This window comes from Leuciscus leuciscus (assembly GCF_965113295.1).
Source record: "Leuciscus leuciscus genome assembly, chromosome: 21".
NCBI classification, from domain to species: Eukaryota; Metazoa; Chordata; class Actinopteri; order Cypriniformes; family Leuciscidae; genus Leuciscus; species Leuciscus leuciscus.
This window is the reverse complement of record NC_138745.1, coordinates 36146444-36158952: the sequence shown is the minus strand read 5'-3', so window position 1 is coordinate 36158952 and position 12509 is coordinate 36146444. Positions and strand designations below refer to the sequence as shown.

At 36.9% G+C, this 12509-nt stretch overlaps 1 protein-coding gene across 1 annotated transcript in view; it reads right to left on the bottom strand.

The window, feature by feature from the left end:
- The window catches only part of LOC309485558 (zinc finger CCHC domain-containing protein 24-like), a 23586-nt gene extending 12289 nt beyond the window's left edge, over positions 1-11297 (bottom strand). The window contains exons 1-2 of the mRNA XM_082152476.1: positions 10987-11297; positions 8570-8770 (exon numbers count right to left, since the gene is read on the bottom strand). Coding sequence (XP_082008602.1) covers positions 8570-8770; positions 10987-11166 — 381 coding nt within the window. The 5' untranslated portion in view covers positions 11167-11297. The remainder of the gene's footprint in view (positions 1-8569; positions 8771-10986) is intronic.
- Between the last annotated feature and the right edge of the window lie 1212 nt (positions 11298-12509).

Here is a 12509-nt window from a genome sequence, read left to right as displayed (position 1 = left end):
CATTAACGCGAACCGCGCCACGGTTCGGGAGCAACCGAGCTCAGACCACCTCCTCCAGGTAGTCTCGGGTTCGGTACTCTAGTGCGCACCCGGGTCCGATGACAGCGTTCACATTAGCGATTTTTCATGCGAACCGTGCCCCGGTCCGCACTAAACTGCCAGTGTGAAAGCACCCTTTATATCTCGCAACTCTGACTTTATATCTCGCAATTCTGACTTTATATCACGCAATTCTGACTTTATATCACGCAATTCTGACTTTATATCTCACAATTCTGACTTTATATCTCGCAATTCTGACTTTATATCTCGCAATTCTGACTTTATATCTCGCAACTCTGACTTTATATCTCGCAACTCTGACTTTATATCTCGCAATTCTGACTTTATATCACGCAATTCTGACTTTATATCTCGCAATTCTGACTTTATATCACGCAATTCTGACTTTATATCACGCAATTCTGACTTTATATCTCGCAATTCTGACTTTATATCACGCAATTCTGACTTTATATCGCGCAATTCTGACTTTATATCTCGCAATTGCGACTTTATTTCACACAATTCTGACTTTATATCTCGCAATTCTGACTTTATATCTCGCAATTCTGACTTTATATCACGCAATTCTGACTTTATATCTCGCAATTCTGACTTTATATCTCGCAATTCTGACTTTATATCTCGCAATTCTGACTTTATATCACGCAATTCTGACTTTATATCACGCAATTCTGACTTTATATCTCGCAATTCTGACTTTATATCTCGCAATTCTGACTTTATATCTCGCAATTCTGACTTTATATCACGCAATTCTGACTTTATATCACGCAATTCTGACTTTATATCTCGCAATTCTGACTTTATATCACGCAATTCTGACTTTATATCACGCAATTCTGACTTTATATCTCGCAATTCTGACTTTATATCTCGCAATTCTGACTTTATATCTCGCAATTCTGACTTTATATCACGCAATTCTGACTTTATATCTCGCAACTCTGACTTTATATCTCGCAACTCTGACTTTATATCTCGCAATTCTGACTTTATATCACGCAATTCTGACTTTATATCACGCAATTCTGACTTTATATCTCGCAATTCTGACTTTATATCTCGCAATTGCGACTTTATTTCACACAATTCTGACTTTATATCTCGCAATTCTGACTTTATATCTCACAATTCTGACTTTATATCTCGCAATTCTGACTTTATATCTCGCAATTCTGACTTCATATCTCGCAATTAGCAATTCTGACTTTATATCTCGCAATTCGCAATTCTGACTTTATATCTCGCAATTCTGACTTTATATCTCGCAATTCTGACTTTATATCTCGCAATTCTGACTTTATATCACGCAATTCTGACTTTATATCTCGCAATTCTGACTTTATATCTCACAATTCTGACTTTATATCTCACAATTCTGACTTTATATCTCGCAATTCTGACTTTATATCTCGCAATTCTGACTTCATATCTCGCAATTAGCAATTCTGACTTTATATCTCGCAATTCGCAATTCTGACTTTATATCTCGCAATTCTGACTTTATATCTCGCAATTCTGACTTTATATCTCGCAATTCTGACTTTATATCACGCAATTCTGACTTTATATCTCGCAATTCTGACTTTATATCTCGCAATTGCGACTTTATTTCACACAATTCTGACTTTATATCTCGCAATTCTGACTTTATAACACGCAATTCTGACTTTATATCTCACAATTCTGACTTTATATCTCGCAATTCGCAATTCTGACTTTATATCTCACAATTCTGACTTTATATCTCGCAATTCTGACTTTATATCTCGCAATTCTGACTTTATATCTCGCAATTCTGACTTTATATCACGCAATTCTGACTTTATATCTCGCAATTCTGACTTTATATCTCGCAATTGCGACTTTATTTCACACAATTCTGACTTTATATCTCGCAATTCTGACTTTATAACACGCAATTCTGACTTTATATCTCACAATTCTGACTTTATATCACGCAATTCTGACTTTATATCTCGCAATTCTGACTTTATCTCGCAATTCTGACTTTATAACATGCAATTGCGACTTTATTTCACGCAATTCTGACTTTATATCTCGCAATTCTGACTTTATATCTCGCAATTGCGACTTTATTTCACGCAATTGCGACTTTATTTCACGCAATTGCGACTTTATATCTCGCAATTCTGAGAAATGAAGTCAGAATTGCAAGATGTAAACTCGCAATTGTGAGATAAAAAGTCGCAATTATCTTTTAAAATGTTTTATTCTGTGGCGGAAACAAGCTTCCATAGAAAACAGCTACTTTAAATTGCAATAATATTTCACAATATTACTGGATTTTTGGTCAAATAAACGCAGTTGAGCAGAAGAGACTATAAGAAAGACAATTTGCAAGTAATTTCACCATGATATTCATCCAACACCAGATGATCTGTTTTACTCCACATGACAGCTATTAACTTTATGACATTATACTAGGTAAAGGATTTTAAACTTTTATGTTTATTCTTTAATAGCACTGTTTTAATCCTTTTAATAAGTCCAAAAACCACAGCCAACATTTGCTCTACGTGTAATAAAGTAAATCAGTTTTACACACCTCACTGTTGGCCATGAACCAGCCTTACAATCATGCTAAAGGGAGAGTTATGTATTTTAATATGCTCTTAAACTTTTCTAATAAGACTTTTTATAGTTGCACTGGTTTATTTACAGTGCTCAACTTCTTTAGATATTTATAAGTTAGGGGTTGTGGAGTATTTTTATGGTGTTGGAAGCCTGACAGTATTTGTAGTACAGTAACGTCTCTGTCAAACACCCACCGATGTCATTCCTGTCCCACAGCACCAGAGATTTACATTCTGTGTGTTCTGGCTTATATTCACATTTCTGTGGGTTACCCCTCTCTCACACACACACACACACACACACACACACACACACACACACACACACACACACACACACACAGAGACGATGTGACACATTATTTGACTGAATAACAGAGAATGTGTCCAGTGTTGAACACTCTCACACTAACACTCACTCTGCAAAACTCACAGACTCAATTTGTTTGGTTGTATGTTGTAATGTAGTCGCTAAGGAGATCTGGGTGGTTGCTAGGTGGTTACTTACTAGCTTAAGTCAAAAGGAGGTCACACACTGGACGGGAAGAGCCATAGAATAAAAATAATAAAACTAAAGCAAAAAAAAAATCTCGGAATTTTGAGTTTATATCTAGGAATTCTGACTTTTTCTCGGAATTCTGCGTTTACATCTCGCAATTATGATTTATTTATTTTCGCTATTCTGACTTTTTCTCGGAATTCTGCGTTTACATCTCACAATTATGACTTTTTTATCGCAATTATGACTTTTCTCAGAATCCTGAGTTTACATCTAGGAATTCTGACTTTTTCTCGGAATTCTGCGTTTACATCTCACAATTATGACTTTTTTATCGCAATTACGACTTTTTTCTCTCAATTCTGAGTTCACAACTTGCAATTCTGACTTTTTCTCGGAATTCTGCGTTTATATCTCACAATTATGACTTTTTTTCTCGCAATTCTGAGTTTACAACTTGCAATCATGACTTTTTTCTCGGAATTCTGAGTTAAGGTCGCAATTCTGAAATCTTTCAGAATGTTTAAAATGTTATATTTTACATTTTTATATTTTTACTCTGTGGTGAAAAACAAGCTTTCATAATACTCAAATCATGCACACTGCCAGATTCATACTTTCCACAAGTACACAAACACAGATGCATTTCAAGCATCGAGTCCCGACTCAACAACCTTAACGTGCATTATAGCACTCAAGGGGGCGATATACCATCAAATGTCTGTGCCATTAAACCAGAAATTATTGATGTTATTTTATGTTATGTTAATTTCTAACTATAAACATGCCTACATAACTTTAACTAACTTGCTCAGTAAAACATTCAAACTGTTGCTTTACCCTAAAGAAAATAAGAGAAATCCGACCATAGAAGTTTACACTAATACCAGATACATTGTAGCAATAATGAGAATCCAAGATGTACTTGCATCCTATTATAAATAACATTTTGAATGATTTTGGAACAACACAACGCATTAAATTGTGCTTGTGAAGCTAGAAGTGTTTGTGTTCACGTACTTGAGTAAAGTGTGTTTCGGATCAGTTTCACGACTACCTGCACAAACAACAGATGTCTTCAACACTTTAAAGTTCTTCAGGTAAATTTGATAACTGTGGGGAAAGAAGATACTGGATTATAGGATTACTGCTAAAATATAACATGCTGGTGTTAGGTCACGAGAGGGTTTACTATGTCCTTTAATGAGGGAAAGATCTGTGTCAGAGTGTTGTTCTCAGAGTCCAAAACCAACACTTAAAATTGGCCAGTAAATAAAACTAGTTGGGCGGCAACTGCAACGTTACACAGCTGAAGAGTAAGTGATGATTTACAGTAAACCTCGCTGAAGTGAATAGAACAATTCAAATCAGAGACAAAAACAGACCATATCCTAAAGAAAACCTCAGTTCTGCCTCATATGTGAAAAATGTACCATTAGAAGTTTATTTAGGATGTTTTTCAGATGTTAGGATTTTTATTTTTTTGGCAACATATGTGAAAAATTTTTGTCCATTCAGTCACCAAAATATATATATATCAAATATAAATCCTGGTGTTTTATTCTTCAGGTCTTTGTGTCCAGCTGTGTTTCAGTGCTGGATTTCAGTGAGACGGACACTGACAGGTGGACAGGCAAAACACAAACAGCAAAACGTCTGGATGAAAAATTCCCACCGGAGAGCAGATGTGTAAAGTAGATAAAGGTAATACATCTCTGAATTCTGACTTTTTTCTCTGAATTCTGAGTTTACAGAGTTTTGTGGATCCCAGAACATGTTGTTCTGGATGGTTGTTAGGTGGTTGCTAGGGTGTTACTATGTTGCTAAATTATTGATATCCAGTTGCTAGGGTGTTCTGGGTGGTTGTTCGGGTGTTGCTATCCAATTGCCAAGGTGGTTGCTATGCGGTTGCTAGGGTGTTCTAAGTGGTTGCTAGGATGTTGATATGCGGTTTCTAGGGTGTTCTGTTTGGTTGGCAGTTGCTAAGGCGTTGCTGGATAGTTGCCGTGCAGGTTGCTAAGCTATTCTAAATGTTGGTTCTAAGATGTTCTGGGTTGCTGGGTTGTTGCTAGGTAGTTGCTATGCAGTAACCAGGGTGGTTGCTAGGTGGTTGCTAGGATGTTGATGTGCAGTTTCTGGGGTGCTTTGTTTGGTTGCTAGACAGTTGCTAGGGTGTTGCTAAGCTGTTCTGAGTGGTTGCTAGGGTGTTCTGGGTGGTTGCTATGTAGTTGCTATGAAGTTGCTAGGGTGGTTGCTATGGTGTTCTGGAGGGTTGCTAGGATTTTGATAAGCAGTTTCAAGGGTGTTCTGTTTTGTTGCTAGGCAGTTGCTAGGGTGTTGTTCTATAGTGTTCTGGGTGGTTGCTAAGGTGTTGCTAGGCGGTTGCTAATCGCTTGCAAGGGGGTTCTGGGTGGTTACTAGGAGGTTCCTATGTGGTTGTTCGGGAGTCAGGATGAGAGTGTTGCAGAAAAACAAAGAAATAGTTGGAAATGTGAGCGAAACATGCAGTTCTACTCATTTTCGTGTCTCAATTCAAACTTTTTATTTTTTTTCAAAGATTCAATCTAATGACAAAAATGTTCTTTTGAAGTTCTTTCCGTATGTTTTAAAGGGGACATATCATGCTAAATCCACTTTTTTTTAGCCCTTAAATGCATTTTGTTGTATATTTGGAGTGTTTAGAAGTACAGAAAAGTTGAAATTATTCTCTTCAGGTGCTTCGTTGTTATCTTTATATTCTGTTTTGGTCATATTTTTCAACCTGTTCCGATTTTTCTGTTCTCTATGACGTTTTTTGAACTATTACATCACAGTATTTGCAGAGGAACTGCCAAATAAGGACATTGACTTCCGGCCCACCACTTCGAGCAATCCGCCATTTTTATTTCTCGCTGCAATTTTGTAGTCCAAGCTAAAGGATGCAGAAGTTACGAGAGGGTAAGTTAAAATGTTCGTTGTTGGATGTAGTAACCCACACGCTTCATTACACCGTCTAATGTAGATGAACTGCCGCACTTGTGACAGGGCGCATGTTTAACTGAAAGAACGAGCAGAGAGAGAGAGAGACCCGGTCGCGCGCGCACTCTCTCTTCGGAGCCAGGCGAAAGTGTAAACAAGACTTCACCGTCTCCAAACTAGGCGCTGTCTTGCTCTCTCTCCCTCGCACATATTACAGTTTTTCTCAGTTGCTTTGGTGCATTTCTCACATCACTATTTACATTTGCACAACAGTTAATGCAGTTCTCAAAACAATTAGTACAAACTGCAAAACCTAGTTGATAACCTGCAAAAGCGTGTCACTTGCTCAAAATGGAGAGCTCATTCCTCAAAAGCAAGTATTCATGTCAATGAAAGTGTCAGTGTCATCAAGATGAAAAGTCCTGACACCATTGTTTATGAACAATATAGTCAAATGGCTCTGTAAATGTTTTCATTATGACAGTTTACCCTGTAAATGTTTTCCAATGCAAAAAAGTGAGATCTTGGTGACACTACCTGAAAATGCTCAAGACAGCACTATATACTATTTGCACAGCCATTTGAAAAATACAGTAAAGTTACACATTACTGTATTTAGTGAGGTAACTGAGTACAAGACACTGAATATGTATGTTTCACATTTTTACTGCACCCTTATTTACAACAAACATAAAGTCCCTTTGGGTAGAGCTGTGCACAACTGGAAACAATATTGAAGTACATATTGGAACTGAACATTGGTTGCAACTAATGCTTCACACACCCCTTCTCATCAGTGAAAGCTGAGATTCACCTGAGAGAAATTGTTCAATTTAGGAGACATTTTCAGAAAAAAAAAAAGATTTCAAAAAATGTGTAAAATTTGCTTCACAGATTTTGACAACTAGTTCAACATTTTTGTATGTAATGACTCAAGCAATGAAATGGGGACTATTAGTTTTATATGGAATGACTATTCAGCATTCACAAGTATAGTTAATTTTGACTGACATGACATAAGCAAATGATAATGTTATAAAACAGCAGAGAGTTGTATGAAAGCAATTGATGCATGTCCAAAAGCATTTGCAATTTGTTGGAAGGAATGAGAAACTGCTACTGTGATGTGCACAAATGACTAAATGTTGTGGAGGTTGAACTAACTGTTGTGCAAATGTAAATAGTGATGTGAGAAATTCACCAAAGCGACTGAGAAAAACTGTAATCAAAATAAATCGACACGGTGGTAAAAGGTCGGAAGACCAAAGTTTCATGTGTAAATACAGTAACACACCATTGCGATACATACATCCATATGAAGACGTTGTTCTGCAGGTTCGTCATCTTCATTTTCATCTCGCTCCGACTCTGGCTCGAACATGTAAGGCTGGATGGACAAGTCTTCCGTTGTTGACATTTTGTTAATAACGTGTGAATAAAACGTTTCTGTGCCGCTAGATAATCGTATCTCTGCTATCAAACTACAAAAATGGCCGAACGGGGTTGAGTTGAACCGAGTGTCACCGCTACAACCTGGAGAGGGGACGGGGTATGAAGTGTCTCAATTGTATTTAAAGAGACCGCACCAAAACGAGTTGCTCTCAGACGCACATCAGAAAAGGGGTACAAAAGGGGCCTGTGGAGCTATAATAATAAGGAATTCAGACCCAAGCATTGCAGTTCCGCTTTATATAGACTACAAATGTATGATTTATATGTAAAAAGGAATGATTTAAAAGCATGATATGTCTCCTTTAAAATAAAGGTATTTTTGATCTGATTGTCAGGAATCGTTATGTCCATTCGTCATGTCCATGTTTAGCTAGATCACATCACAGTCTAAACTGCTGTTTGAAGGCTGTTGTTTCTCAGGACGTTTCATCTCTTGTTATCGTCTTTTCTTTCATGTCACCTGAGATTAATTACAATGTTGAGACAGTAAACTTTCTGGAGGGCAAAGATCTAAATCACTTCATCGTTCAAATAAAAGGTTTTCCCTTGGTTTCGTGAGATGACGCACTGTTCACTGATGTGTGTTTGGCTGAGCTCGCTGGACTTTCTCTCATCTGACAGCCTATGATGTCATGAAAGGCAAGAAAGTGTATCGTCTTTCATACACACAAAGGTTCATCTGGCGCTCATTACAGCTGCTCATGCTAACAGGCAGATGGGTGGGGTGCTGGTCTGTTGCAATGAATTGTGGGTTAAAGTTCGCAATGCAGGTCAGTTAAACACAAATCCCTTGTGGGGGCGGGGCTAGCCGCATTGTTGTGTTCTCATTGGCAACTCAGTTTTTGACTGACAGCTTCTTGGCATGGAATTGAAGATGGCTTCCTTTCTCATTTTAGTGATATAAAGTTAGGTGTTTTGTGTTTATAAATCAATCCTGTGATTATGATTGACAGGTTTAGATGAGCTCAGGTGTGCAGTAGTGTGTGTGTGTGTTCACCTGCGGACAGTCTTTGATGTAGTGGCCCTTGTTGAAGCACAGGTGGCACAGGTAGTTTGGCGGAGGCTTCTTGTACAGTTTTCTGGGTTCAGAGGCGAGCGAGAGGTCGGAGAAGTTGTCCGTCAGTAAACTCAGACCCTCCACGATGTCGTTTAGTGAACCGTAGGGAGACGAGTCCTTATATAAGCTGCTACACAAAGTCTGTGGAGAGAAAGAAAACACGTCGCATTACATTGCAAACTGCATTGTGGTATCCAGTATTCTTACAAATCTAGTACATCAGCTTGGTATTCATGCACAACTTTCAATGTAATATAATGGGAATTGTTACATTTAGATTATATATGAAATATAATATAATGTTTCCATTTTGAGTATTTTTATTATAAAAAGTATTCTAAAAGTATAAATAAGGTATTATAAAGTATGTCATTTTATTGTTTTTGTCTCTTTTTTTAAATATCTCTATATAGTTTTCATAAAAAATAAAAATAAACAGTTTTTACCTCAAATAAATTATTAATTGAAATAAAATATGTTTTAGTTTTTTTTATATTTTATTTTTCTTCAAAAAATATTTTTTATGGTTTGAGTTACCAATAATAGTCATGCTTTGATTGCAATGCAAATCACTTTGGATAGAAGCCAAATGCATGAATGCATTTGCATTTCTTTTTATACTTCTCTTTTTATACTGCCCTTATTCAGTAAGTATGTACATTTTCTTAAATATTTACTTTATTTCCCCCTGGCTGCCAGTAGGGGTCTGACCACTGTTGTTTTGCTTGATTACAAAGACGAATAAGATCATAAACATAAACATTAAAAATGTTAAATGTCAAACAATCTCCTTTACACTGCCAATGATTTCCTCTGTTTTTTAATAAATATTCTAATTGTTTTCTGGTCTGATTTCCTCTCTCCAGATGATCTGTGTGAGAGGGAATATTCCATTTTCCTCAGGAAGACAAACTTTCCCACATGATTCTCCGATCTCTTTTTCCTCAGTCTATCTCATGAGATGCGGTTCATGTGAGGAAACAGAAGGCATATGTGCGGAATGGAATATTAGCCTACTTCATATTGAGCAGTGTATACTCTACTATTTTTTTAAAGCAAGTTAAATACTATGCAACATGCAATGATTAACATTTAAAAAATACATTTGCTTTATGTGCATGTGTATCTGCTAGTAGAGACATCAGAAAGCAGCAGACACACACACACACACACACACACACACACACACACACACACACACACACACACACACACACACACACACACACACACACACACACACATGCAGCATCAGGTATATAAACTACAGCCTGCTTTTTTCATATCTCATATATATCACTGTTCCAGAATGATGATTTTATGCAGCTATAATATGAATTCTGAACCCAGATGTTTTCCCACGCTGCATATTTGGAGCCAAACCACTAAAGTTTCAAATCTTTTCAGCCAAAACTGTGGTTTTTCATTCAGTTGACCCCATTCTGCCTGTTTTATTTGTGCTTTCTAAAGCCAAAGTAAGGGATAATTCATTATTTCCATAACACTAACACTTGCAATAAAGGGGTGCCATGTTTGAATAATGGTATAAGACAGTAATATTTAGGGGTTTTATTTACCATGGTACTGAACTATTGTCATTGTGTTCGTACACCATGTAATTCACAAGTTATTCAGTGCTGCTGTCCAAAATGGTACGTTTAAAGACTGTGTTTAATCAAGAGCCCAATTTACAGTAAGCTCGTCATTTTCAGAGTAATTGAACTAAACAGGAGCAGATGAACTGATTCCCCTCCGATACGCACCAGTTAAACCTGAGCCAGAGGTGCATTGTGGGAGAACCTGGTGCACAGCTGGACCCAAATGAAACCAGTCATTCTTTAGCGTTTCTCACTCGTTCTCTCCACAAATACTCATGATGGTGCTCGACACCAACACAGTGATCTTGTTAACCCATAAATCCCTGACTGCCCACTCACTCAGAGGAGGAATTGAAGAACAGTATTTATTTGTGGGCGCCGCTAGAAGTTCCATGCATGGTTTTCTAATGCGTCCAGTTCTGCAGGACTAGAATATAGTCCTGTTACTATAACTAGCTACAGTAAGACCACATGCATCTGTCTGAACATGTGATTATTATAGAAACATCATGGCACAGCAGTTACTGAAGTCTGACACCAGCAGATAGATAGATAGATGGATGGATAGATAGATAGATAGATAGATAGATAGATAGATAGATAGATAGATAGATAGATAGATAGATAGATAGATAGATAGATAGATAGATGGCACGACAGATAGATAGATGGCACGACAGATAGATAGATAGATAGATAGATAGATAGATAGATAGATAGATAGATAGATAGATAGATGGATGGTCGTGACGTCATCACCTCTCTGCGCTCGTGCATGAAGCTGCTGATGACGTGAGCAGGTTTGCTGTTGTAATAGTTCTCGTCAGATGCTGTAATAAGCTCGTCATTATTTCTCTTCAAGTCCTGCAGCGACAGATAAACCCAGTTCAAGAGTTGCGCTGGCTGATAAACCGAGTCTAGAGCTGAACCCAAACTCATATTCCTTCTGATAAATCCACTTCAAAATCAAATCAAAAAGGATTGTGTTAGTCCTGCTGTTGGCTCACACTGAGTCCATTGTTGCAGAATGACAGGACGGGACAGTTCGTGCACGCGCTCTGAGGAGGAAAGTTAAACCGCAATTTACCAATCCTGTGCTGGAGGGTTGGATTATGATGATGATTAATATTCATAAGCTGTGGAGTCGCCATTGGAAGGTTTCCAAGAAACGTCAACAGATAATAATTCATATTTAAATACACGCACTTCCCCATTTCGAGGATTCCAATGAGCGTCATAATTATAACCAATATCCAGTCAATCTACTGAATTGTCCCAAGCAAATAATTATGATTGAACAATTTTAATATGTAATGTAAAAAAACACTTTGGCTGCATCTGAAGTCATAGTAAATACACACATTGTGACCTAGTTTACATTAAATGAGTTTGAGTGTATTAAAATATTGAAGAATATGAAGAGCATCAAAACCTGTTCCTGTTGATTTTGAGGGATGTTACAGACTTTTAGAATTATCAAATGATAATGATTATTTTTTTAGTAAATCTTTTCAAAAAACATACAGGCATTATCATATCATTGAAACACATCAACAATAAGACCAAGCGGCATATCAAAAAACAATAAAAATAATAAAAATAAATGTCGAGGGTTAACCCATGTATGTTGCACTTGCCAGTAATTTAGAGAGTTTTAAGTTACTCCTCTTTTGAAGTTTTAAGGATTGAAATACAATTTTTAAATAATGTTTAAATGCCTCAAAACATGGAGAAACTTTAAGAAATCTACATATGTGTAAATAACACTTGGCAACAATCAACATATTATAACACAAAAATTCAATCTCTTTTTTTGTTACAAAAAGACACAGAATTTAACCATGTGACAGTCAAAGGCAGGTAGCCTATTGCATTTTTTATCTTCAACCACTCATACAATCTGTCCCACACACACACAAAAAAAGACGTTCCTGAGATTCAATATCTTTTTGACAGAATGTACATTACTACACAAATGAAACCTTAAATGATAATGATTATATATGTCTATATAAGTGTGTTGAGATCACGTGATCAGGTGTAGATTCTGCCCTCTGCTGCTCATGTGACTCCATTACAGGCTGATTACAGAAAAGCTCTTGAACTTTGTGGAATGTGAAACTCATGTGGGTGTGTGTCTTTCCTTTTCCTTTACAGCTTCAGTTTCATATTTACATTACATATTAACATAAATAATATTTCATATTGTAAGAAACATGGAAGAGATGAAACATGGAAGAGATGAAATCTGAGATATGGTTTTAGTATAGCAGAGTTTTGTG